The 27,850-nt window shown below is 37.6% G+C and overlaps 1 protein-coding gene across 5 annotated transcripts in view; it reads right to left on the reverse strand.

Moving 5' to 3' along the window:
• The window catches only part of sipa1 (signal-induced proliferation-associated 1), a 61,819-nt gene that overhangs the window by 16,208 nt on the left and 17,761 nt on the right, over positions 1-27,850 (reverse strand). For 4 of the 5 annotated variants that reach the window (XR_014201025.1, XM_082151580.1, XM_082151579.1 and 1 more), the window contains exons 2-11: positions 15,385-17,031; positions 11,901-12,025; positions 11,129-11,317; positions 9,732-9,906; positions 8,901-9,004; positions 5,506-5,663; positions 4,822-5,425; positions 3,152-3,426; positions 1,766-2,152; positions 226-355 (exon numbers count right to left, since the gene is read on the reverse strand). Coding sequence is in view for 4 of the 5 variants with exons in the window: in XM_082151580.1 (XP_082007706.1) it covers positions 226-355; positions 1,766-2,152; positions 3,152-3,426; positions 4,822-5,425; positions 5,506-5,663; positions 8,901-9,004; positions 9,732-9,906; positions 11,129-11,317; positions 11,901-12,025; positions 15,385-16,504 (3,267 nt within the window). In the remaining variant the exon portion in view is untranslated. Of the gene's footprint in view, positions 1-225; positions 356-1,765; positions 2,153-3,151; positions 3,427-4,821; positions 5,426-5,505; positions 5,664-8,900; positions 9,005-9,731; positions 9,907-11,128; positions 11,318-11,900; positions 12,026-15,384; positions 17,032-21,806; positions 22,099-27,850 lie in introns of those variants that run through there. The other variant, XM_082151578.1, reaches the window with a different exon arrangement.

Below are 27,850 nucleotides of genomic sequence, written 5' to 3' on the forward strand. Positions count from 1 at the left end.
AGCAGTTTGTCTCTTTCTTTTTCTTATGTTTTTTTGTTCCAATAAAGTAATGTGTCTTGGTGAAGGAAAGGGTTGACAACTCAATAAGCTTCATTGTATCTGTGCCTATTGTGATCACATGATCAGTTTTGCTTGCCTTGACAATCAATCAAAGGAATGTTTCTCCTATCAGCTTGTAAAACAAAGTAATGTCATACTGACAAAAAAAAAGTGTGTATTTCATACCTCTTCCACTAGCTCTGGAGGCACTTTAGGTTTGACTGCCAGTATAAGGTCAGGGGTCTCGTCCCTAAGCTCTCCAGGGTTTTCATAGATGTGCCTGTTTCCTTTCAGCCCCACATTATCATACACATGTCTGACAGACATACACATTCATAGAGAGAGAAATATTAGTTAAAATAAATAAAATAAAGAATAGAATAAAAACTTTTCTGCAAACATTGAGCTGCTCATTTCTGTCAACAACAAAGAGATTTTATGAGGCTTGGATATTGCTTTTTTACAACATCCAATTGCTTCACACTTCACTACTACGAATAAAGTCTCTTTAATTTAGTTCATATTTGTGTTGTGTATTTGTGAGTGCTATCCAAGTAAAATGGTCATGCATATTCTTCCTTACCATTGTGAAAAAGAAGTGTACATTAGCATACTTTTAAAAAGAGTACTTACTGTATTACTGAAATTAAATACTTTAAAAGAATATACTTCAGTGTGAATTGAATGTAACGTTTCCGGACATTTGCTTAACTGAATGTTAATTGTATATATTATAAATATATTATAATTTAAATGTATATTAATTTAAATTATCTTTAGAGAGCTTTTTTGAACCACTTAATTAGGACTTTAGAACTTGTTTATATGTAATTTAATAATTACTTATATTGTCTTTAAAAATGGTTAAAGTAAAGCAGAATGTACTGACAAGCATTTGTGGTAAACTCAAATACTTTAATGTAATTTCTTTTGACACTTGGATCACATGTCTTTAAATGTATTTGTAATTACACATTTCAATTGAAGTAGCAATTTAGTAGCCCAAAATATAATATCGAAATAACACACTACAGTTAAAATTATAATCACGTACTTTACATGGGTTTTAGTATGTTAGTCAACACATCAAAATAAGTGTACTTCTTTAAAGCGTGAGAAAACATGATTAAAACATAATGATTTAAAATGTACATTGAAATGTTTAATTTGAGTTTATTTAAGTGCACTTAAAAAAACATACTGTAGTCATGAAAGTGAACTGTATTTAAGTGCACTTAAGTAGCCTTTTATATTATTAATATTATATCATCTGCAAATACTGTTTTTTTTTTTTTTAAATATACTTTGTAAAGGTTGAGAGAGGCAATCTTTTGGTGTTAGAACTCATAATTTCAAATAATGCACCTTACAGCGCAACATAAAACCACAGCCGATTTCTCATAAAATGTCAAAACAATATTGCTTTTCCTTTTAAGTATACGTTTGGTACACATGACTAACTTTTTCTGAGTCCTAATCATGATTTTGCAACATGGGTTAACTGTACATGAGTCCTAACACATCAAAACAACCAGTTACCACAGGTGACGAATTAGAATTAATAGTTAATTAGCACAGATCCATCTTTCAGTAAAAGTTTGTTTGCAAAGTGTGTGACAAATTGTGGCTGATTTACAAAATAATTGATGGCCATTGGCAGTGTTATTGTTATTAACTATTAAGTGTTATATTGAAATCAGAAGCAGGCAAACAGAAATCTGTATACCCTTGAAAGATGTCCTGGCATGGAGGGTGTCCTTCTAATGAGTAGCTTCGTGTGAGAGAGACAGGGGTGATTTCTGGGGTCTGACTCTTCATGCTGTCCTGCAGGGAAGTTGCTCGTAAGAGGGGCAAGCTGGGTGGGGAGAGGAGCAAATCTGTATCCATGGGCTCAGGAAATACCAACTGCTCTCCAAGTAGTTCCTGCTTTGGAGTTTCACTGTCATCCATCTTATTTTCATTCTCTTTCATCTCCTCTTCCTCCCCTTCTTCACCATCACCATCATCTTCGTCGTCGTCGTCGTCATCCAGAACCCAGGCTTCACCCAATCGTCCTTCTCCGGATTTGCTCTCTGCATCCTGGATGGCTTTCTGGTAAAGCTCAGAGAAACTCCTGAACTCAGACACAAGAACAAGAAAAAAGGGAAAAGAAAGTGAAGAGCAACGGTAGTGAAAACCTCAAAATTCCAGCTTATTTATTTCAGCATAGTTAGTCATGGGTGAAAAGATCAATGCTACTATTTTGGTTCTCTTTTTTGAAGGATGTTATATAATAAAATACTTGCATACATCATGCTGAGTGAGTCGCTTTATATAGATTTTTTTTTTCTTCTTTTAAATACAGTTTTTAACCAAGATGTATTTGTGTGTGTTGGTTTAGATCCATCAATAAGCATTATGAAAATTTAATGATAGTTGGCCAGCTGGTGAAACACTGGCTAAAACATGTTCACAATACAATGAGATCTGTCTTTCAATCAATTGCTCCTTCCCCTCTCTATCCATCTGTTTCCCTCCCTAGGGACATAGCCTCTCTCTCTCTCTCTCTCTCTCTCTCTCTAAATATATATTGCAATAATAACAGTTTTACTGTTTTTACTGTATTTTTAATCAAATAAAGGCTGCTTTGGTGAGCATAAGAGACTTCGGTCACACTTTAGTTAATTGCGACTTTTGCCTCAATAAACTCCTAATTACTGCTTATTAATAGTTAATTAGGTTGTTAAGTTTAGGTATGGGGTAGGATTAAGGGATGTAGAATATGGTCATGCAGAATAAGGCATTAATATGTGCTTTATAAGTACTAATAAACAGCAAATATCCTAGTAATATGCATGCTAATATAAGCAACTAGTTAATAGTCCAATCTATTGGACCCTAGACTAAAGTGTTACCGAGACTTCTTTCAAAACAGGATACCGTCCCCAAATGCTTGAATGGTAGTTTGATACATATATGCACAGTTTAGCACTCCATCCTCCACTCCCTGCTAACTATTTTTACTAGTCAGCCCACTTTTTGCTAAAAATCACTGCAGTGTATGAGTGCTTTACATCATCTCTCCATTTTGTCCACCCTCTTTCACACGCAAATAAGCCATCACCTCTATTACCTGCGTGGTTTCCCGTTCTCGTCTGGAGGAATGACTGTGATGTGGATCTTCTGTGCCGTGCGGAGGAGTCGGCTCCTCTCTTCCTGGCTGAGGTGCACCAGGACCTGACCACAGAGACGAACAACACGAGCCCACAACTGCAGCCCACCGCTCTCTGCATATCCAAACCGCTGCAGCTCAGTTACAAAGCCTTCCTCGCTCATCAGGAAGCCAGGCTGACCTACTCCGTCCCGCAGGGGTGTGATCTCACGCGCCTCACAACCTCGTGTTACCAGCTACCAGGGGAGTTAGCATAGAAGTGTCATGTTAAAATGGCATACTGCATATCATAAAAGCTCAAAGTCTTATTTTTATGGATTTTTTTTATTAAATGAATGCGGCTTTGGTGAGAATAAGAAACAGCAACATATCAAGATGTAAACTGAAACCATATTTTCATTTTTTTTTCTTGTCATCTATTGTTTTTATTGAACAATATGCAGTTCTTTGACATTTTTGGAATCACAAAATGAATTGTGGTTTATTAATTTACCTATATGTGACCCTGGACCACAAAACCAGTCACATGGGACAATTTTTTTTAATTGAGATTTATACATCATCTGAAAGTTGAATAAATAAGCTTTCCATTGATGTATGGTTTGTTAGGATAGAACAGAGGATATTTGTTAGGATATCTGGCAAAAATACAGCTATTTGAATATCTGGAATCTGAGGGTGCAGAAAAATCGAAACATTAAGAAAATCGCCTTTAAAGTTGTCCATTTATGTTCGTGATCGTGCTGCATTCACTCACAAAAGTAAATGTTTTATATATTTACGGTAGGGAATGTACAAAATACCTTCATGGAACATGATCTTTACTTAATATCCTAATGATTTTTGGTCGATAACGATCATTTTAACCCATTCAATGTATTGTTGACTATTGCCACAAATATACCCGTGCTACTTGTGACTGGTTTTGTGATACAGGGTCACATACTGTATTGACAATCCCCACTTTGTAATAATATTGTATGTATTGTATGTCTTTTTTTAATTCAAGAGTGCAATATAGCTTTACACACTTGCAAATGTCAACAGTTTTGTTGTATTTTGATGGATGCTCATGTTTAATATTTACTGCAGCAGTAAAAGCATACAGTAAAGTAGTAAAACCATTTTATGAAGGTCAGATACATGTGGTAAAAAAGCAGATGCACCTATATCTGCGATTTAATTCGGTATGAATTAACAATTAACATTAACGAAGCCCACAATAACAGTATTTACATTACAGATATACCGAACAATATGTTCTGAAATCAAATCCCTCATCCCACAGTGCTAACAATTCATGGGATTAAAGTGCCTCTATTAAGCTTATTCGGAGTTTGGTTTCCGAAACAAACTTTAAGCGGTAGACCAATCACAACAGACGGGGCCATCTGACCAATCAGAGCAGAGTAGGCTCTCGGAAAGGAGGGGTTTAGAAAGACCGGATTTCAGACACTGTGAGAAAAGAGGTGATGCTGCAATGTATATTATGAAAAAAGTTAAAGTGTTTTTTGACCCTGGATGTATGTAAACCTATTTTAGGAGACCTCCAAAACAAATTAGAAACCTTTAAAATAGCATAATAGGGGCACTTTAAGTAATATAGATTTGCATACTGCATTACATCTCACCTCCAGCCTCTGGACAACCTCCTTCATATCCTCAACTTGGCTGTCCAACATCGTCATGGTCACTGCCTCGCCTCTCTCGTAGAAGATATCCAGGCAAAGGCCACCCTGAGCTCCAGTCTCAGTCACGGCCTTCCAGCCGATGACATCACGGCAGCTGCAATTGAACACGACTGTTCTAGTGGATCGCTCTATGAGCACGACTGACTCCGCTGACACGCCGAGCAGGCAGGACAGGCTTAGACCGTTGCTCTCACCGCCCTGAACGACGGTGACGGCCCACACTAAAGCGCCTGCGCTATGAAGCTCTGCACCTTTAGCTCCCTTAAACTTCTCTTTGCGCTTCCCGCCCAGTGAAAGCAGCGGGAATTTGGTGGAAGAATCAATGGGAGTGGTGGTGACGTAGTTTTCCGCTAGGTCTTTCAGGTACTCTTGCCGTGTGCGTGTGGCCATAGAGCGAAATTTTTCCGCTTTCTCAGCTGCGTTCTCTGCATTAATGGCTTTGGCAAGGAGAAAGTCACGGAAGGCAGGAGAACGGGGGAAGCGTGCACCTTTAGGGAAGAGAGGACCAAAGAGCGGGATGTCCTTGGAACGAGTTACAGCAACTCTGAGAAAGGTGGAGATAAAGACATTTAAAAAAAAAATAATTTAAACATTTTATGTGTTTTTTTATGTCTACTCTTTTACCTGTAATAGGTGTTGTCGGTGCAGGGCTCGTGTACTCGGACAATGATGAACACATGCTGAAAGTGAGAACGGATGGCTTTGGGGGTGAAGGGTAAAGCACCTGGCTCTTGGAAGACTATTGTGATAATATCATTCCCTATGTGCCTCTTCCTCAGTAACTAGAAGAGAAATAGAGAAAACAGAAACTTAGATATTATGCTGACAAAAATACTGTTAGTTAGTCGACTTGGAAGTGCTTGAGGACAAAATTTGTTTTCTAAATTTAGTGAATTATTCTAATTATTTCATTCTAAATGAAGTGACTTGTGTTGTATCACACGCAAGTATATTCTTTTCAAGTATATCATTTATTTTCTGTAATAAGTACAGTTTTTAAAAGTAAGCTAAAGTGTATTTCTTTCACCAGGGGAGACATATGTTCACTGCATGTTTACATTTCTTCAATTTGATGTGTATGTTGGAAATGGCATATAAACTTTTCAATGCCCATTTTGTTATTATAAAGTTATTACACAGGACCCCAGGGCCGGTTGCACCAGCTGTGTTACAACTTAACCTAGTTTTGACTAAGTTACAACTTACACACTACTAAATATTTTTGCATCGCACCATTATACTTGAAGCGTAACTCTATATACGTATAAACTTAATATTTACGGAAGCCTCTGATCAGGAGTAATGGTTGGAATAAAATAGCAGAGAACATTGTGTGAATATATTAAACATTTTTTAGTGGCTCTTCAGCACAAACCCGTCCTAAACATTGCGCCGCTGTGTGCATCAATCCATGTTGTGCATGTCAAATAAAATCAGTCATTTTAAATGCCATCACTTATGTTTTTTTTGTATCAGTATTTATTCATTAATCCTTATTCATTTCAAATACAGTTTCTGAATGTTATTTAACATATACAAATACCTATTATGATCACGATTAAGTAGTATCGTATTTAGTTAGAATGAAGGATAAACTGAAATTCACAGCATTTCAACAACTTCTGGTCACGTATTTGAAGGCTAATATAGGAATATATATATATTATGGAGAGCTTACGAACTACTAGCTACACTCTGCCTTAAAGTCCCACTCCGATCATATTTTGAGCTATTTTTAAACATTCTCAGTGGTCTTTAAATGATGATTATGCCGTTTTTAGCCAAAATCACAAAACCTGTGCCGTTTTCTGGGACTTCGCTTCAGCAGAGCGGCAGTAGCTCATTAGCAATTCGCCTCTGCGTTGTGGGCGGAGCCGTTGGCTGAAGCGAGATACATAGGCAGCAACAGCCTCTTTCTGTCTTTCTTTCTTTCTGTCAACACAGAAAACATTTAATCACTGGATAGTTTTTTTCGTTTAATTAAAGTGTTGTTTTATGTCTTTAAATAATGTTTATGTACTGTCTTAATGTGTAAAATAATGTCTTCTAGTGTTGTTTACACTTTCGCCTGGCTCCGAAGACAGAGGGCCCTATTTTAACGATCTGAAACGCAAGTGTCAAAGCGCAAAGCGCAAGTAACTTTGTGGGCGGGTCTCGGCGCTGTTGCTATTTTCCCGGCGGGATAAATGACTCTTGCGCCAGGCGCAAATCTAAAATGGGTTGGTCTGAAGTAGCTTCATTATTCATAGGTGTGGTTTGGGCGTAACGTGAAATAAACCAATCAGAGCGTCATCTCACATTCCCTTTAAGAGCAGATGCGCTTTTTCCATAGCGGATTGCTATTGTAACGGCGGATTTGCCAGGCGCGCGCCAGGAGCGGTTCACAGCCAAGGAGAGCAACGCTCTCGTCACGGCCGTAAAAGAGAGAAGTTACATTGAAATGGAGAAACCCACCCAAATTAACTTCGGTCAATTTGGGTAAATGTGTAAGCTAGATGTATGCTTTTATAATAAATTGTTTATCTATCTATCTATCTATCTATCTATCTATCTATCTATCTATCTATCTATCTATCTATCTATCTATCTATCTATCTATCGTAATAATGTATGATTTGCAAAAATGAAAACTGCTGCTTCTGTGTAGATGAGAGAATCAAAGTGCACGTTGTGCACACGCTACATTAATTATGGCCAAGCATGCGCCCTTAAAATAGCCTATGAATAACATGCGCAACGCGCCACTGACTTTAAACTATTTTTTCCTGGTTAGTGGCGCAATTGTTTTCTAAACCTGCAAAATAGCAAGAAGGAACGTTTGCGCCGGAACACGCCTCCTCTTTGCGCTGAACCGCCCCCGGGAGCGCAAGTGTATTTCTTAGTTAACCGACGTGCTTCTGTGGAGGGAAAAGTCCGCTTTGCGCGGGTGCAAAATAGGAATGATACATGCGTCGGTGTACAAAGTCACTTGCGCTGGGTGCAAGATAGGGCCCAGAGAGTGCGCGCGCGCGCGTCCGGGTCTCTCTCTCTGCTCGTTCTTTCATTTAAACAAGCGCAGCAGTTCATCTACATTACTCACCGATCAAATAAGACTTTGGCGGGGCAAAAATTCACTTTGGCAGGCGCTAAAACAAGTTCAATGCAGTAAAATTCATGCGTGAATTTAACAGCATGACCATGACCATGCACTCGCACAAATGCGACCACATAAAATTTTAACTCGCACATTCTCAAAAAATGGTCGCATATGCGACCATTTTGGTCGCAGTCTGGAACCCTGGAACGTAATCCATTCATCTCTCACAGCAACATGTTTTGGTAAAGCATGAAAGTTAATACCAATATCTCTCCTCTTAGCATTGCAACCCGCTACCGCACATAGGTATTGATCCGCCATCGTCTTCTCTACTCCTCAGAACCTGAGCGGGCGGGGCGGAGGGGAGTATGAGCTTGTGGCCCCGCCCAGTGGAGTTACTACGTCACAACTCCAGTCTATTTTAGCGTCTGCTACTGATTCAAAGCCATTTGAATGCAGAAATACTCAGAAATACAACTTTGAGCTTATTTTTCTCAAGATATGTCCTCTAACATCAGAAAAATACCACAAGAACATGTTAACACCTAGAAAAACATGATTTTCATCGGAGTGGGTCTTTAAGAACAAATGGTCAAGTGACACTTTTCATCTCTTTACTATTATGTTTTGAATATTATATTTTGTCAAACAATATATTAAAGATAAGCAATTCAACACATTTATATTTACAATTTGCAGTAACTTACAATTAGTTATTCTTTTGCTGATACATATCATTGTCCTGCTAATAATATGAGTAATGGTTTTAAGAAATGACTGTAAGCGGTGCTCAGTTTTAAGGGGATATTCTCTGGTTCTGTGAGTTAGTTATTCTATTGCTGATACATATCATTGTCCTGTTAATAATATGAGTAACGGTTTTTAGAAATGACTGTAAGTGGTGCTCAATTTTAAGGGGATATTCTCTGGTTCTGTGAGTTACCTGTTGCGTATTGTTGGATGTGTATGGAAGCATGGTGGAGACATGGAACATGATCTCGTAATCCTGGTAGCGAGTATACAGTGAGTGTGTTCCCGTGGAGTCCGCTGCAAAAAACAAACACTATTATTACACACCAAATCAAAATCTTTTATTTACTATGTGAATATATTTTAAAATGCCATTTATTCCTGTGATGCAAAGCTGAATTTTCAGCATCATTACTCCAGTCTTCAAAGTCAAATTAGCCTTCAGAAATCATTCTAAAATATTGATTTGCTGCTCAAAAAAACATTTCTTATTATTAGTTTTATTTTATTTATTATTTTATAAATAGAATATTTCAAACGAACAGCATTTATTTGATTTTTTTCATACCATGTAGAAGTCTTTACTCTCAAATTTGAATAATTTAATGCATCCTTGCTGAAGTAAAGTATTAATTTCTCTAAAAATATAACATTTTACTGAACCTAAACCTTTTAAAATAAGAAAAATAAGCAATTACAATTACAATGTGTGTGGTCCTGGTAAACCCAAAGACAGTAATAACGGAAGTGCTTACCTTGTGAGGACATTTATTTGGTCCCCATGAGGAAAACAGCTTATAAATAATAGCAAATTATGTTTTTTGAAAGTGTAAAAATGTAGAAAGTTTTATGTTGTGCTTAGGGTTAGGGGATAGAATACAGTTTGTACAGTATAAAAATCATTATGTCAATGGAAAGTCCCCATAAACCCAACGTGTGTGTGTGTGTGTGTGTGTGTGTGTGTGTGTGTGTGTGTGTGTGTGTGTGTGTGTGTGTGTGTGTGTGTTTTGAGGTTTTTTCTTACTTTTGGTGTCTAGTTGAGCTCTGTATTTCTCCCAGGCCTTGAGTCGCACTCTGTCTCCAAGAAGGTCCAGAAACTCGTCAAACACTGGGCCAGCACTCTCATTGTTATACATGTCCTCTTCAGTACTCTGTCCTGCTCTGCAGTACATAATCCCCACCTTACGCTGGAAATTCAACTTTACACACACACATACACGCGCATTAACAATGATGAAATTACGGTTGCTTGTCCAGCTAGTTTTCTACACACACACAACACCATTCTTCCTCATTTTTTTCACTAAGCCTGTTTCACACTGCATGCACAAGCAGCGCAACTACAAAAGGAGGCTTTTGTTGGGCTTTATCACTGACAACATTTCTGCTGCAATTCTCAATATCTGGGGCTGAAATCAAATCATCAGACAAATTTCAAATTCCACTTTCAGACATGTTAACAGTGTACCTGTATATGTTAAAGTTTTGTTGCCTTTAGTCTGTCTATTAGCGGTCATCTATGTGATATGCAGTATGCAATGTTGATCAAATTAGCTTATAAATGATACATTTATTTTTTACAGTCTGTCCGGAAACATGGTATCACTGAGGAAAAAAACACTTTTCAAGCCTATACACCGACGTATACATACGTATATATTTACACAGGTGTTTAATAATATTTATTATTAATAATAGTTTTTATTATCAACGTATAAAACAGTTTTTGCTACTTAATATTTTTGTGGAAACTGTGATAATTTTTATTTTTTTTCAGGATTCTATTATGAAGAGAGATTTATTTAAACAAGAAATCTTTTGTAACATTATAAATGTCTAAACCGTCACTTCAATTGAATGCATCCTTGTTGAATAAAATATTCATTTCTATTGTTTATTAAAATATCTTACCTCAAACTTTTAAATGGTAGTGTATCACGGTTTCCACAAAAATATGAAGCAGCCCAACTGTTTTCAACATTGATAATATTAAGAAATGTTTATTTTTGTTTGTTTTGTTTTTTGCAGCAGCAGCAATAGCAGCAAATCAGCATATTAGAATGATTTCTGAAGTATCATGTGACACTGAAGACTGGATGAATGATGCTGAAAATTCAGCTTTTTAATCAAATGAATAATAAATTTTTTTTAAATTACAATTGAAACCAGATCTTTTGAATAATAATTATTTTTCACAACATTACACTTTTTACTGTATTTTTGATCCAATAAATGCAGGCTTGGTGAGCAGAAGAGACAAACATTTTTAATTATTCCAAACTTTTGACTGCCAGTGTCACTATGTATATCCATACATGCATTCTGTACGCACCTTATTTCTATTAGCGTTTCAGTAACCTTCAAATACGAATTGTAAGTTCACCAGAACTACAGAAAGCAGCTCAATGTAAAATCACTTACCCCCTGCTCATCCAGTTTAAGGAGTGTGTCTCTGACTTTAGGGGAAGTGGAGGCCAGTCTGAGGCAATGTAGGTTGAGATCAGGCAAAATAAACTCCAGCAGTCTCTTGGGTGAAAGGCCGCGTGGCGTGGTGTGACGTGCAGCGGAGGGAACAGACTCTTCCAGGATTGAACCTCTCAGGGTCTTCAGCTGCAGGAAAATGACAGGGACAAGACCAATTCATGAGAGCAAAAGACATGATGTAGACTTAAAGGGGTTATATCATATTTTTTTTATATCAAACCTCATAAAAAAGGTTGAATTTTAAAACGAAACTCTACCTTCTAAGAGGTCATAGTAGCAATGTTTCTAATTTATTTTTCTGTCTGTCAAAAGTTCAATACATATCTTAATCTATGTAAAGTACTGAGTTATGGCCTGAGGACAGGTGCTTTTAGAGGTAGTGAGTAATAATGTAATGCTATGAGTTGTTGTTGTTTTTCTTAAAAGAGAAAAATAAATGAAATAGTACATTTGTGTATGAATTTCCTTGTGATCTCATTAATTCTAAACAAAAACAAAACCATAACAAGCAAAAAAGTGTAAAGACAGAGGGTGGAAAATTGTCTAATTTCTGACCATTTTTTTCTAGTGGAAATTAGTAGCAAAGTGGACCTCAAGGAAAATATAAACTTGATAAAGTATAGGATATAATTCCTTTAAACGAATGAGTGAAAATGTTTCAAAATGTCTTTTTCGACTTATTCTGTGTGTGAGAGAGTCTTGTATTTACTTCAGTGGTCCTGAAAATGATTCTGTAGTTGTACTGGGACCCACTTGATCCCTCTTTTTCCTCCCTGCGAAAACTGACAGCCACTGGCCCCAAACGCTCGTCGATGCCAAAGAAATTCTGATGGTCTGATTTACAAGAAAGAAAAGATGTTAATAATTAATACAAAATGCTAACAATTAATAGTTAACAGTTAATACAAAATGCTGTAAATAAATAAATAAATAAATAGTGAAAGTGAAAACAATATAAACAAACACCAGAATATTGAACACTAGAATAAGAGAAAACTATGATTATGAAACCTTTAAAGGCTCATTACAGAGATGAATAACCATACATGATGGCCAAACTACTGTTTGATAGTGTCAAGAGTCTGAGTGAACTGTGTTCCACCTGCATTTATTTTGAGCTTTTTTCAACATACTTTGACATCAGACTTGTATTGATGTCTTTATGTATGAACATATTTGTCAATGTTCAGAACTAGATAGCCAATAGCGCTTTGTCTACGTCAAAGCCTGACAAAGCTGCACTTTACAGCTTGTTACAGCCATAGTTGTAATAAAAATGAAGAATAACAGATTTCCCCCTTTAAGATTTAATATGCAACCATTTCTATAGTAAAACAGTGACATTTTTGTAGTGAAATTACATTTGTGTAGTTAAAAAAAAAAGTTTATATATATATATATATATATATATATATATATATATAATGTGCATTGCATCCTTTGCAATCCTTTCCTAGCATTTGATTAGACAGAAAATAGAACAATAGTCGTGACGTGGAGAATGAGTCATCAAAATTGTTGATCTGTCCTCTCCGCTTAAGAGCTGTAAGAGCTCCGCTGTTATTCACTAAACTTTTGCATCAAATTTGATGTGCAGGGGCCTTTACAGTCAGAAATATTGGTCTTAGAAGACAAAAAAATACAAAAGAACAAAAAGGAATACAATAACAGAATGTTTGTTTGACAAAAGCAATAACAGACATGATTACAACATGGTTAAAAAAAGTAAAAAAAAAAGGTTAAAAAAGTACAAATGCTGCACCTTTACAACAGCTTGTCACTGGGGCTAAAAGAGATAACTTTGTACCTTATCTACCCCTAAAAGTTGCATATTAGTAGCAGGCGTGTCAAACTCAGTTCCTAGAGGATCACTGTCCTACAGAGTTCAGCTCCAACCCTAATTAAACTCACCTGGACCAGCTAATCAAGGTCTTCGGGATTAATAGAAACAGAGATGTGCTGCGTCCCAATTCGCATACTATCCGTCCTAAATAATATTTGAAATTAAAATGAGTGTGTCCCAAATCGTAGAATGTTCAAATGAGTATCCCAAAGATACCCCGATGGTCTACTTTTTCCGGTTAGAATTAGAAGTGCAGATCTGTGCACAACATAGATATGTATGAGTAGATTCAACATTCCACCACTCCAGACACGTTGGCGCGCCCGCCATATTGCAACGTTCAGCGTGTCGTCTCTCACAGTGATGCCACAACATTGCGCAGCTTCTGGTTGTGAAACTGCCGAGTTTTAAATTCCCGTAGAAATGGGATAACCTTTTACAGGTGAGAATGTGTTGGTTTGTGTTTTTATATTTATTAACTCAATAATCATGTTTTTACTATGGTACTCTTCATGTTTTTACTTTTACTATGGTAACTTTTTAATGTCGTGTCAGCTGACGCTTTCATCTTGTTGTATTGTGTTAGTTTAACAAATTAGATATTCATACATGCGTCTAACTATACGGTTGCAGACGCTCAGTCAACTTGCTCTCGAAATATCACGGGCCGCTCCAATATGGCGGACATCTATGATGCACACTCTAACAGCTAATATTGCCCACAATTCATTACACGTTGGACGAGGATTCAATTAGAACTACAAACATGAATAAAAAGTGTTAAAAAACTACAAACATGGCGGATGTCCGACGGTTAAGTAGAAAGGTATAGATAAAGGGGTTTGAGTTATTATATCTAACTTAACACAAATATATTTATTCAATGTTATACACATTATATTTCATCTGCAACAGCATTGTGAACTTTTGTAAAAAATATGTTTGGTCATTAAATTTTAAAAGCATCATTATGCAAACACATGAGGAGAGTCTCCGCATGAAAGACCCACGACTGGCAGATCAACGTGCTACTACATTTCTCTCAGAAAGGGTAGGAAATTAGTTTGAATGTGGAGGATTTCAACTTTGACAAGATCATTGACAGAGCAGTCTTAACGGTGACAGGATGCACGTAACTGCGACAGAGCTGTACATTAAAGACACAATTATGACGAAGTAGTATATCCCAAAGCTTGCCTACTCTTTTGTTACAAACTCAAAAGTATGTACTTTTTCTTCACAAAAAACAGTACATGCTTGTAGGGCATAGTATATGTAAGTGAACTGGAATGCAGCAATGGTCTTATTATTGGAGATATGAGGGTCTGTGGCTCTAACATTAGAGAAAGCGTAACGCTAACTTGGATCACGTGTGACTTGATAACCAATCACATTACAGCCTTGACATCTTTGAATTTCGTTCAGAGTTGTGTGACAGTCATTAACTGTTTGCAGATACCATAGAAATGAATGAGAAGTGCCGTAAACTGAATCATACCTGTCTCGCAATTGTCCATGACTTCTCTTATAAAACATTTTTTTTTTTTTTTTTTTTTTATAGATCAATTCAAAATTAATGTCTAAGAGCAAACATGTTGAATATTAGCCAATGGGCTGTCTAGTCATTAAATAAGCTATTTCCTCACAAAAGTGGTTAATTCAGTGTGGTGAAGCCTCTCCTCCATCCTTTAAAACAAAAAGAAACAAAAAATATGCCTCTTGACTCCTTCCCTAACTATGCTTTTTTATGGCTAAGGTTGCAGGCTTGCCTTCAAGTGGCTTTGCAAGAAACTTCCAGGCAGGTGGCCCTCCAGGAGCAGAGTTTGACACATGTGCCTTACAGTGTTTAGTAGTAACCCTTAAGGCAGGGGTTTTCAACCATGTTCCTGGAGCGCTCCCAATACTGCACATTTTGCATGTGTCCTTTGTCTGATTCACGCATTTCAGGTCTCGAGTCTCTACTAATGAGCTGATGATCTGAATCAGGTGTGTTGGATTCAGGAGACATGCAAAACATGAAGTGTTTGGGAGATATACCTTAAGATAAGTTCAGTTCCAACCTTGCTCCAACACACCTGTCTGGAATTATCAAGTGTTCCGGAATATCTTTATTAGCTGCTTCAGATTAGCTGTTTGATCAAGGTTGGAGCTGAACATTGCAGGAAGGTAGATCTCCAGGAAAAGGATTGGGCACCACTCTTTTAAGGCTAACGCCCAAACTGTTGTACCCCTAAAAGTAAAATTTTTGCACATTTATTCTGAGAGTGAAGTAGACTAAGCAATGAAAACAAGTACGTTTCTTCAAAAAGAGCAAACAAGCAAAAGTGGTTCGCTACACACAAACTCTCACCTTTCATGTAAAAGTACTTGTGATAGTAACGAGCCCCAAGGTCTGCATGCTCTATGAAGTAGTTACTTTTCCCCTGGGGCTGGATGTGGCTCTCCCTGGGCTCCTCTAATACTGAAACAGCATCGTTGGGGCTTTGAAGACTCCTCCACCTGCACTTGCTGTGTAGGCCAAGCCCCACACTCTCCTCGCCACCCATCTCATTCCGAAAGTGAGGACAGCTGAGCAGGAGATCATTATCATTCCCATCTCCTTCGTCCAGCAAAGACTGCTCTACATCTTCCGAAGTAATCCCACTTCCCGTGCCGCTCCCTCCACCCTGAGAAACTGAGGAAGGTGTGGATTGAGAGAGCGGACGGAGTTGAGAGGCAGCTGACGCACCAGATGTGATGTTCTTTTTGCGCCCAATACTGTCCCGATTAGTGGCAGCCTCCGACAGGTCGAAAAGGATACTCTGTACATCATAGTGTGCAAAATTGCGCACCCAAGCACTGCCTGGGACTTGTTCACACTGAAACTGAGCGGCCTGCAGAGGGGACTGTTTGGCCTTTTTACCGAGCCCATCTGGTTTCGGGGGCTTGACTGGTTTTGAAGTGTCTACTGCTGGAGAACAGTTTGCTTGATACAAGCCGTCCACCTCAGGAGGTGCCTCTTGCAGCCCCAAAAGAAGAAACGGATCTCTGAAGCGCAAGGCATTGGGACTGAGAGCGCCTTGTTCTTCGGCACCAGGATCTACGCACTGTGTCTGTCGCTCCAGCGAGGAGAGGCTGCCATATTCTCTGTGGAGGTACTCCCCCTGCCCCGCAGTCAGAGTTTTGTCCCCCCCTGCCCGGAGCAACTTCCTCCCGACCTGCCCCGTTGAATCCAAATCGCCAAGGGTGACATCACTGTTGCTGCGCTGCATTATGTGTCCACGACCCACTGTCCTCAGATTTAGTGCAGCTGCGTTGGGTGTGACGCTGTCACAGTTTGTTCCCTCTGGCTCTCTCCTGGGGGGCCATTCGGCCACGACTCGTGTCCGCACACTACCACCATCCGTCTTGGGGTCAAAGTTCACTCTCGCTAGGGGCGGGCGTGGACTCTGCCTGCGGAACTTGCGGATGAAGAGATCGTCTGACTGCATGATGCCCTGATGATCTGAAGTTGTGGGAAGCTCTTACTTTTCAGTTGCCCTTGCCCCTTTTTCTTATTTCTCCCCACCAAATTACTGCATCTGTGTGAATAAGTCAGGAGTTTTTGAGGAACTTAAGTGACGGACACAAATGTTTCTGTTCTAGCCATGAACACCTAAATTCTCCAGCACTGCCAGCAGAACTCCGTTCAATAGGTTCCTCATTCACTAAAATATTCAGAAGGGCTGAGCGCAACCATCTTCCTTGGAATAAAATAACAGCCGCGCAGGCTCCATATATGATTTAAATCTCTCATTAACCATCTTAAATTCTAATACACAACAGTACTCTAATCATTAATGTTATTGGCCAAACCCCAGCAGACTGACTATGATTGTATGTGGATTGAAGTTGGACCTCCTACTGACTCCCAGTCTGGTTTATTCTGAGTCAGGTACACCTCGTCATGACTCTCCGTTCATGGCCAACCACAAGCTCTGTGCCTTTAGAGACCACGGCTGCATCCTCCACCGAATTCCTGAAACACAATGACATGTAGGTTATTAATATGTTGTACATGATAATAGATGTTACATAAATAGCATTTTTGTAAATTACACTTTGTGCTTGGGTTGTATGGCAGTACATTAGATTCTGAGTTAAATTCTTCTGTACCGTTTATACTTTATTTTGTGCAAAGATCTGTGTGGATATTAGTGGGAACGGCTTGAAGTTATTTATACACTGGGGGATCTTGAGGATGAAGAGATCGTCTGACTGCATGGGTTAGGGTTAGTAATTCCACCTACTTCAATTAAAATTTCTCTTAAAAAGTTTTAACCTTCCCTAGCCAGTGGAGAACCCTGCATAGGCAACACACACATCTGCCTAGAGCGGCACTATAAGTCAGTACATGACGCAGCTCACACACACACATAGACAGCTGGTTGGTCTTCTTACCACTTACCAAAAAGATTAATCATCTCTAATCCAGCTTTCTGTTTTGGTGAAACCGTCAAATTAAAATGTAACCAAATGTGCCCAATTCCTGAAATACACACACTGACATACTAATGATTCGTTTTAAATAATGTATAAGCGAGCTGATTTTGACCAAGGGGCTGCTCACAATTAGATCAACAACATCAACAAAAAATATGCAAAATGCAAAAAACATTGAATGTATACATGTAGGTGTGTAATTGAACATTTAATACATGACACCTACATAAACAAATCTAACAAATAATGCACATATGTCTTGCACCAAAAAAAAAAATCCCCCCCAAAAATCAGAGGCCTATCTAAACGCTAGCGCAAACAAGATGTGGTTGTTAAGGTAGAACAGTTTTCATTTTTATACACTTCCTTTCAGTCAAAAATAGCATACAGACTATGCCGTACATCAGACCACATCCACCCAGCTGACCTGCACAATAGCTGCTCTGCTCACAAGAGGAGGGGGCTTCCTGCAAACTTTGCCAATACATTGGAAAGTACTCATAAAATATGTAACACTGTTTGCCAGGTTTTTTAGCCCATGTTGCATGATTTTTTTTGCCTTATGATTTGGTCTGCTCCCATCCTCTTTCAGAATCTCTCTCTCTACATTCTGGTTTGTTGGGTAAAGGAGGGAGAGGAAGATTAATATCGCACACACATGCATGATAAGTTAACTTTATTTTAATAAAATCATTCAGAGCTACAGTCTACTCTGTCAGATGTAGTATCACACATAAAGTTTGGCGCATGTACAGTAGTTTATTCAGCAACAAAATTAAATCTCATTTAAATTATTATGCCACCCATTGGTCAAACGACCCTGAATACTATGGCAAGCAGATTTGTCTTTGAATGTCACCAGTGTGTCACCAATGTAATTCAGTTTTGACAAGTATCTAATTCATGTGCTCTACAACTGCATCACACACTTTCACACAATCAATCAATATTTTTGATCTCAATTATGACAATATGACTTTTTACTAGTAAAAATGGTATTTTGACAAGACATAATTTGAATTCTATTATAGAGCTCAATCAAATTTCTACTTGTTTTCATCATGCAAAACAAAGCTGTTTATCGTTTATTAATTTGTATCTCTTTTTTTCCAAATCTTGCCTGAGATAGATGTTGTCAGTTTTGGATATTGGCAAAATATTTGTTTTTAAGTTTATTTAAAAAGATATATTCAGCATTCTTCAATCCATAGATCCATTTTCAATGTAAAACTAAATACTATTGTACAATTCATAATTTGAGTCCAGATGACTCCCAGAGACACAGCAGATTCAAGTGTTAATGCTCTGACTGCAACTGATTTAACTCCTGCTACACAAGGACTTATTTCTTGGACTTATTCACTGCCCACAACGCTTTACCGCATGGATGCAATTACCATAATGAGTTGAATAAAGAGCTCTAAAATGCAATTCTGCCTATAAGAATGACTATTGTAGATGTCTTTAATTACATTTAGTAATAATGCATTTGATTATATCTATAATGCTACTCATAATTTCACTTGTTAAGATCTTAAAATGATTTCTATTTATAATAATTCTCACTCAATTTAATCATTTCAGATATCTTTCATTTGACTAGTATAAATACAATTCTGACTACTCAAAACTGAATTATGACTAGTTGTAATTGTTTTTTGTTTTTTTACAGTTAATTACAGTTACTGTTTCTGGCAATTCTCAAAATGAGATTGTAGTTACCACTGTCAAACTCATTTTGACTAATCAATAATCATAGTTAAAATTATAGATATCTACAGTTAATTAAGTAAATTAAGCAAATATATATATATATATATATATATATATATTTTTCTATTAGACAAGCTTGAATTGAACTTAAATTAGAACTTAACTGCAGATATCTAAAATAAAAAGCAAAACAAAACAATGGAAGTCAATTCAGACAAGTGAATTATTAGTCAACATTGCATTGTAAATATCCCCCAAATGAATTATTACAAAATTGCATTTTCAGATATTTTCGAAGTGAATTATTACTAGTCAAAATTAGGGGGTGCACCAATTCTACTTTTCCTTTTCGGATTCCGATAACTCAACATGCCAACATGCCAACATGACTAACATGCCAGCTACACAAAAATGCATTATAAATAAAGAGTAAACAGAGTCTATAGCTAAACAAATAAATTATATATACATATACATATATATGCATATATATATATATATATATACACACACACAGTTGTTGGAAATAGACACAATAACATCCATGGGTGATGCACAGTATTGGATTGGACTTGACAACAAAGGTCCATGTCCATGCAGATACCAATCCAGGTTCTGTGCATCCCAAGTAAAAACTGCATTACAAATATCTAAAATTGGACTAGTCCAAACTGAATTACAATCAATAATGCATGGGAGCTTTTTAGGATAAAATGTTGTGTTGCCATCGACACTAAGGCACGTGCACATAGACCCCAAGTAGTGCTCAAGCACCTGCCCAATAAATGCCCTTTTCTGCGTCATAAGTGGATTTTTTTTAATAGCCTATAATATATTATTTATAATTATATATATATATATATATATATATATATATATATATATATATAATATATATATATATTTGAGTTTTTATTTAAAATAATTATTGCACTATTGCAATATCTAGCCTACATAGAGCCAGCCTAACTTAACCCTACATTAAGGCCTACATTAACTCAAGCGAGTCTGGTGTTGGCGTAAAATAGCTTCGTGCAGGGTCGAAAATACCAAAATTCCGCAAAATTCCGCAAAATTCACGATATGAATTTTGCCGAATATCTTTTATAATATTTTTATTTTAGTACAACAGTTCCACAAACAAAGTTGATATTAATTTAAAATTTTAAACACAGTATTGTAAATTTTGACTGTTTTTGCTCTATTTCACGAACGCAACACAGTTGCCGTCCTGCAAGGTGTTTCGTTTATGAATATGAATGAATCAGCTGCTTTGAACGAATCAGTGAATGAATAATTTTTGATTTTGCCTCGCTTATTCAAACTTGCCGCCACCTACTGGCGGTTTTGTTTAATGTAAAAATACCTAAAATACACAGAAAAGTATAATTTCATTTTCTCATTTCATATTTCTATATTAAAAAATGTGCATTTAAAACACTAATTTCATAACATAATTCATGCAACTGTAATTGCAGTTCAATGTATCTAAGTAATAATAGTGTAGTAATAATAGTAGCCTGATAATAAATAGTAGGCTAATAACTGTCAGTAATGCACAACAATTATTTTGCTCATTTACCAATTCAGCATAATGCCAACAAAATAAATATGTATTTCTTTATTTAAATAAATAAATAAATAAATATTAAAGTAATTTAAAGATGTTCTACAGTAACTAACTTGAGCACCCGCCCCCCAAAATGTCTGCAATGCCCTGCACAAGAAAAATTTGTTAGCGTTTTGGTCAGATGTAAAAAGCAACCAATATTTCATAAACATAAAGCAAAATATACAGCTAGACACAAGTGAGGCCATTTGGGGTTCTTGCAACAACAAAAAAAATCATTTATTATGCCATGAACTTCGCAAAGTTTGGTAAACCCAACCTTTTTTTTTTTACCCTCACAATTCTGTTAAGACTGTTTAGTTTTAACTCCAGTAATGTTTAGTGTTTGGACCTAATAAAATAATAAATAAAAACCTTTAACATATAAAGTAGCCTAGCTATAGGCCCCATCATGTTCCAACATTTAGCCTACTCAATGGATGGCTCTACACGTATCCACAGATGTCTGGGATAAACCCTGCATATCCACTGACCCTAGAACCGCCCCTGAGTAGGCTATATCATGTCTTTCTCAGCATCGTTTTTGTGCTGATGTGCCGTTTCTTTCTTATGAGCATCCATGCACTATACATTTCATCCAAATGTCGCTAAAAAGAGGGCAGTGTGGATGTGCGGTGAGAGCTGTGTCCTGTGTGAATGCAGTTTAATCTGCCTGCCTCTGAACAGACTCGTCTACGCTAAAACAAATCTATATAATTATTATTATTTCACAAATATGATCTCTTTACAATAAAATGAGTGTTTAGATAAGCAGTTTAATTTCATAATAACAACAAAGGCTGCTCGCACGATATGAATCATTGGCTGCTACATGCCAAGCGGAACAGGACGAAGTAACCGAATGAACAAAGAAGCAAACGAGCACATCCTTTCTCACTAACAGAACGCTGCTACTGTCTTAATGCCGGTTACATCAGTGGCATTTGGTGTCACTCGCATTAAAAATAGCGGTGTCGAATGAAACTCACCAACAACAAAGCGATGTCTGACAGCTGTCTAGTCTCTCTTTCCCCTCGCGTAATTCTTGTCGAACTGACGTCTTTTATGCTAAACCTAGCTCGACGAATATGCCGTTTTTGCACAGCGACTTCCTGTGATTTGCAACCTCGAGAACAGGTGCAGTGGTGCAGCGAGCCCTTCCGATGCGCGCGCCAGTGAAGCTCTAATACGCGAGCACTGCGGTGATGTATTTTAAAGGTGAACGACGAGGATTTGACGGTTTCATCTCTCTCTCTCTCTCTCTCTCTCTCTCTCTCTCTCTCTCTCTCTCCTCACACCTCACACACACACACACACACACACACACTCACACATGTCCTGATCTTATTTCACACTCTCCATTCTTGAAATAGACGACTATTTACTGCAGATTTAGGGGCAAACGCACACTGTACAAATGCAGCAGAATCTAATGCCAGAATTCCCAGTGTTTCTCCGTCATATATTGTAAAGAAGTAACTGAAACATTTAGTGTGAATGGTGTTGTGTGAATTTCGTCCGTTTCCTCTTTCTGATAAGAGTAAGAACTGAGACCCCAATCACTCCACATATTTAAGTGTCAGTTTCACTTCCAATTTTCTGACATTAGTAAATGTAGTACAACTTTGATGGTATAATCATTTGAGATACATTTGCACAAGGCTTTCGTCAACCCACTCAGGTCCTCTGGTACCGCCTAATCAATTGGGCCTTTTTCATGTGGCATGTTTCTTTTTTAGTAATTTATGTTTACACTACATAAAACATTTAGGATGCATTATCAAACATCCTAAATATTTAATAGTGTCAATATGATTATCCTGCAGCCTCTGTATTCTCTCAACTGTTTTCACTTCCAAGTGCATCACCTGTTAATGTGGGTTCAAGCATGATTAATTGGTAGCTGAAAATAGATGCAAATTTAACGGTCTCTGTTAAAACTTTCCACTTTCCCACAACCCCAACTAGAGTAAAGTAGTGTTTTAACTTATGTAGCCTTGGCCTTTTACTGTTTGAGAGAGTAATACTTTGATATCTGTTGACAACATATGTTAACAAGAGAGAAAGGAAGCAAATTTATTCTATTTAATATTGTTTAGTGAACAGCATTTTTATACATAAAAAAGAGACAATAATTTTCAATGCTGTTTAAGAATCTACATAGCATCTACATCTACACATCTACATCATTGCTGATTGACAACTAAACATTTGCATTTGCAGCAGGGCAATTTTTTTATTCTGTTTGGTTGAAAGCTATATTTGATTTAGGATGAAAGATCTACCACTCAACTTATAGGGTCAGTTGACTGAATAGCCTAATTTTTTCACTGGCAAATCTGTGGAAACAAACATGACAAATCTCTGGGCACAAACCAAAAAAGCTCTCAGAGGCTCTTGGAATATCTCAATAAAAAAAAAAAAAAAAAAAAAAATTTTGTATGGATTTAAAAGCTATATCTAGGCCTATAAACAGACTTGAAACTAACTCTTAAGTTATAGGTTGAAATAAAATGTATTTCTATATAAGTTGAATTGATTACTGAAAATTCTAAAAACACTTACAGCATTTACTGAGAATTTGTTGTTATGTTATGCTTTTTTAAATTGCAATGGCCCATAGGGGCCTATGTAAAACACTTAAACCATATCAAGTTGCCACAATACACAGCTTGCTAAGATGCAATGTTTCTTACAGTTTTAAATTCCCTATTTGCAGTGAGGGATTCAACGGAGAAAAGGCTTAAACAGTTTCAGTATTGAGGGCTTGAATATTGTCCTTACTGAAGGTTTTGATGCAGCATCCAAACTGCACCTAATGGAAATACATGCTCCCTATCTGTCAGTCACTTCGACATTGTGTCGGGTACTCACACTTGGGAGCCCCAAATACCTCTGAAATTTTGAGAAAAAGCCAATGAGAATTGGCGAGTGGAATTTGCATGTGCCACTCCCCCGGACTTACGGGTATAAAAGGAGATGGCGTGCATCCACTCCTTCAGGTTTGTGCTGATGAGCAGAGAACGTGTGCCAGCCATTCAGCGAGGAGTTCAGTGTTGTGACAGGAGGTCACTTCGACGTTGTGTTGAGTACTGACACTAGGGGTCCCAATGGAAAGCACCACAACAGCTGAAACGAATTACAAGGTTTTGGTGGTGCAGACCAGTAGCTTGCCGGGTAACAAGTGCACTCGCAACATCGTAACCTTCCCAACACGCCACGTAAGCCATGTAGTCCATCGAACAACACGGGGACAGAAAGGACAATGGGACAACCCTATTACAATGGGAATAGGTCGCTTCAGTCAGTCTTTTGACCTTTTCTAAAAAAAATAAATAAAAAAAATAGACGTTAGCACTAGAGAAGTGCTCTTCCTCCTCGGTAGGAGAAAGAACACTACGGAGGCCACATCCTGCCCAAGGAGAGGTTTGTGAAGAATACATCGCATGGACTAACCAACCGGGAAGTAGCACACTACAAACACAGTGACTGGTGACAGAGGCGGAGCTCGGCCTAGGCTAGGGGAAGACATGAGTTTACCGACCGGGGTGCGACCCCCTAGTGTCAGTACTCGACACAGCGTCTTATTCCCTCCATCAGGGAACAGAGGTTAAATATAGTATGTTTTGTCAATGTAGGCTATATTCGAAGTAATGAATCCTTAACTTTGAAACATGTATGATAAAATGTATACTTTAGTTTTTACAAAGAAAGATTACACTTCAATTGTTGTTGTAATTGTAACATTTTTAATAAAAAAATATATATTTACAAGGTAGATGTAAACAAATTTTAAAAGGTAAATATAAGCCTTTTCTTTAAATAATTTTTATTGTGTTTTATTATTGACAAATTTGGGGAGAGGATACATATTCCAAAACTGAAAATACAGTATGAGAATTAACTGCACAATTACTAGACATGTTTTCCTTGGATATTATACAATTTGCAAGCACAATTTGTGAAAAATAAAATAAAATAAAATAAAATGACATGCTTCCAACTGTGAACCAATTTGGTAGAATATTTATATATATATATATATATATATATATATATATATATATATATATATATATATATATATATATATATATATATATTGCTCTTGCATTCTTTCTTGTGGCTATAGGTGACACACCTGAATGAATGGCTCATTAAGTATGCGGGCCCCATTGTCTCCTCGGGTGTGAATCACTAAATATGCATGATGGTGTTGAATTGTTGACGCCCCTTGCGCATATTGTCTTTACAAACAAAAAGTGTTTTACAAGATTTAAATCAATGTATTGTGTTATGTGAATGATAAGGGCAGGATGATTTTCACATCATTTTGAAGAAAAAACTCTAGGCAACGACATCCATTAGTCAAAAGTCTTATTGTCACATATTTAGTATGTGTTTTGTGGCCTTATTTCAGAAACTTTAGTTTTTAGTTTTTTCAATAACTATGCATAAACATTGTGGGCGGGGCTAAGTTCGGCTGGCATCCAGGCTACTGTTTAAGCGCAATAAGCAGCGAAAACAAACAAAATTTAGTACTGAGAGGCGGCTTTATGTGTGCGCACTTTGGCTGTGAGCACAAAATCTGTGGGAATAAGTAAAATTATGTGCAATACGTGGAATCCTACGCCGAAATTCAAGCCCTGTAACACCTACAATATTCATCCAAAGCAAGTGAAACGAGTGAGTGAGGGTTTGTGTGTGTCAACTCACTGTTTACACCTGGTATTAGGATGCGTTTTAGGATGCGTCGATTGGATTCAAGTGGTCGACACTAAATACATGTGTAAACGGGCTCTAAAACATTTTGAGCTTGTCCACTTTCTACCACTTCCAGAGGTGGTCAAAAACGCATTCGACCGGATTGCGTAGTGGAAAGGCTCATGTGGTCGAATGCCTTCAAACAGCCACTAAAGATCGCCTACTCTCCGCCTACTGACCTAATGTGTAAACATTATGGGAAGCGCGCTAGCCAGACGAGATTTAGACTTGGTCAGCTGAAGATCCAAGTTTGGTTTGAAGACAAAAAAAAAACGTACCAAGCACAATGTTCTGTAATCATTCCTGATTTCGTTCAGCATGGTCTTGCAGCTATCAGGGCAGAAACGAAAGCTGCTGCTCTCCGTATGTTTTTTCGTTGTCTCCGGGCACGTTCATAAATTGGTCAAGCTTATTTTGTCCATTAGATCAAAAGATCTAATAAAAACCCATATATTTACCCGCTCATAGACCCTCCCCTCGAAGAAATCAGGACAGAAGTGGTTGAAAGTGGACAAAAGAGACGTACGGGTTAAAACACCAGGGGCCTCATGTATCAATCTTGCGTACGCACAAAAACTTTGCGTACGCTAGCTTTCACGCTCACGGTCGTATGTACTAACAGTGAAATTAACGCGAGAATGTGCGTTCCTCCACGCCAATTTCATGACTGGCGTACGTACATTTCTCATTGTTTTTGTCCGTTGACGACTCTTACAGGCAATGAAGTGAAGTTGCAAACATTACACAAGGAATTATTCTACAAGTCTATTGCACCACCACCTGTGGGAAGCATTGCTTTTAAAGGTACAATATGTAAGAATTTTGCATTAAAATATCCCAAAATCTCAAGGCCAGTGTTATATATTTTGTTAAGTTGATTACTTACAATATCCCAAATGTTTCCAACTATTTTTAAATCGTGAGAAAATTGCGATTTTAACCAAGGAAACGGGGCGTTAGAGCAGGGGGGAGCTGGGAGTCGCCAGTCAATTGCGTCATATCCGCGTCACCCTCGGTTTCCGCTCGTACTGCGTGGAGTCCTGGACAAATGCGGAAGTTGTAGTTGTAGCGTCTATCAAGCTACAAACTTTAGCTTGTTTCTTGCAGTCGTTATGGGACACAATTATTCTTTACCGATTGCAGCTGGTTCTGTCGACAAAGCATGCTTAATTTTATATTTTCCAAATGTAGCATTCGGTAATAGTTATGTTTATGTAAGGAAAGTATTATTGCTTTAGATTTGTGTTTAGTTTATTGACATTGTTTATCACGTCTGGTGTTTATGGCCATGTAAATAAACATAGCATGTGTTACACATAAAGATTAATCAGTATTTTGGCAAATGATGTGGGCATGTTCGAATGTACTTTTACAACAATTGTTTAGAACATGTAAAACTGTGCAGCGTTATCACAACAATGAATTCGACATACAGTAACATCTATGAAGTATTAAACCTTACTTTTCTTGCGGTTAATTCATTTTAATGAAATAAAAGTGTGATGAGGTTTAAGAGTCAGGAAGGAAGAAGACGCGTCGTCGTGACTGGGACTCGTACTTTATTAAAATAAAGCAAAACAAACAAAAGCCGCGCACAACGCGCATTCACCGTGGCAACCGCGACGGCACAAAACAGTTCAAAAATGAGAGCTCGGATCCACCGGTTTTCTTCCTCTGCGTCCAATTTTCTCTCCAGTCTCTCTCTCGTTCCAGCGCGGCTTATAAGCGGTCTCTCCACGCCGATCACTGCAATAAGACACAGGTGCATTTGCACTTGACCTACTTGCTCGTCTCTTTTCTCTCCCATCACAGACCGCGCTGAACCACGCCCCCCTCGCCACAAAAAGCATGTCATTAAACGCAACATTTATAAAAATAGAACTTAGCCTCATCATCCATGAACATGATTTTTCGATTCCCGTCTGACTGATTTACATCCACGGTGGAGTTTAAAACGACAGTTCCCATCATTCCACGCTCCTTCACATCGTCATCAAGCTACGCCGTTGTTGTTGTTTGGAATGTAGCGCCCTCTAGCGGCAAAAATTCTTGCATATTGTACCTTTAATATTAATTTGCAATTTATAAAATAATTGACATATATTGTCACACGAGCCTTATGGGAATATTCTATCAATTATGCAATTAAGTAAGAACATATAAAAACATATGCAAATTGATACCACCCTTAGTCTATGGCAATGACAGCTTTGGTTTAATGTCCACCTTTATATCAGACCATTACTTTTTAAGGTCATTTATAGACTGT

Source organism: Leuciscus leuciscus, assembly GCF_965113295.1.
Source record: "Leuciscus leuciscus genome assembly, chromosome: 2".
Taxonomy (NCBI): Eukaryota; Metazoa; Chordata; class Actinopteri; order Cypriniformes; family Leuciscidae; genus Leuciscus; species Leuciscus leuciscus.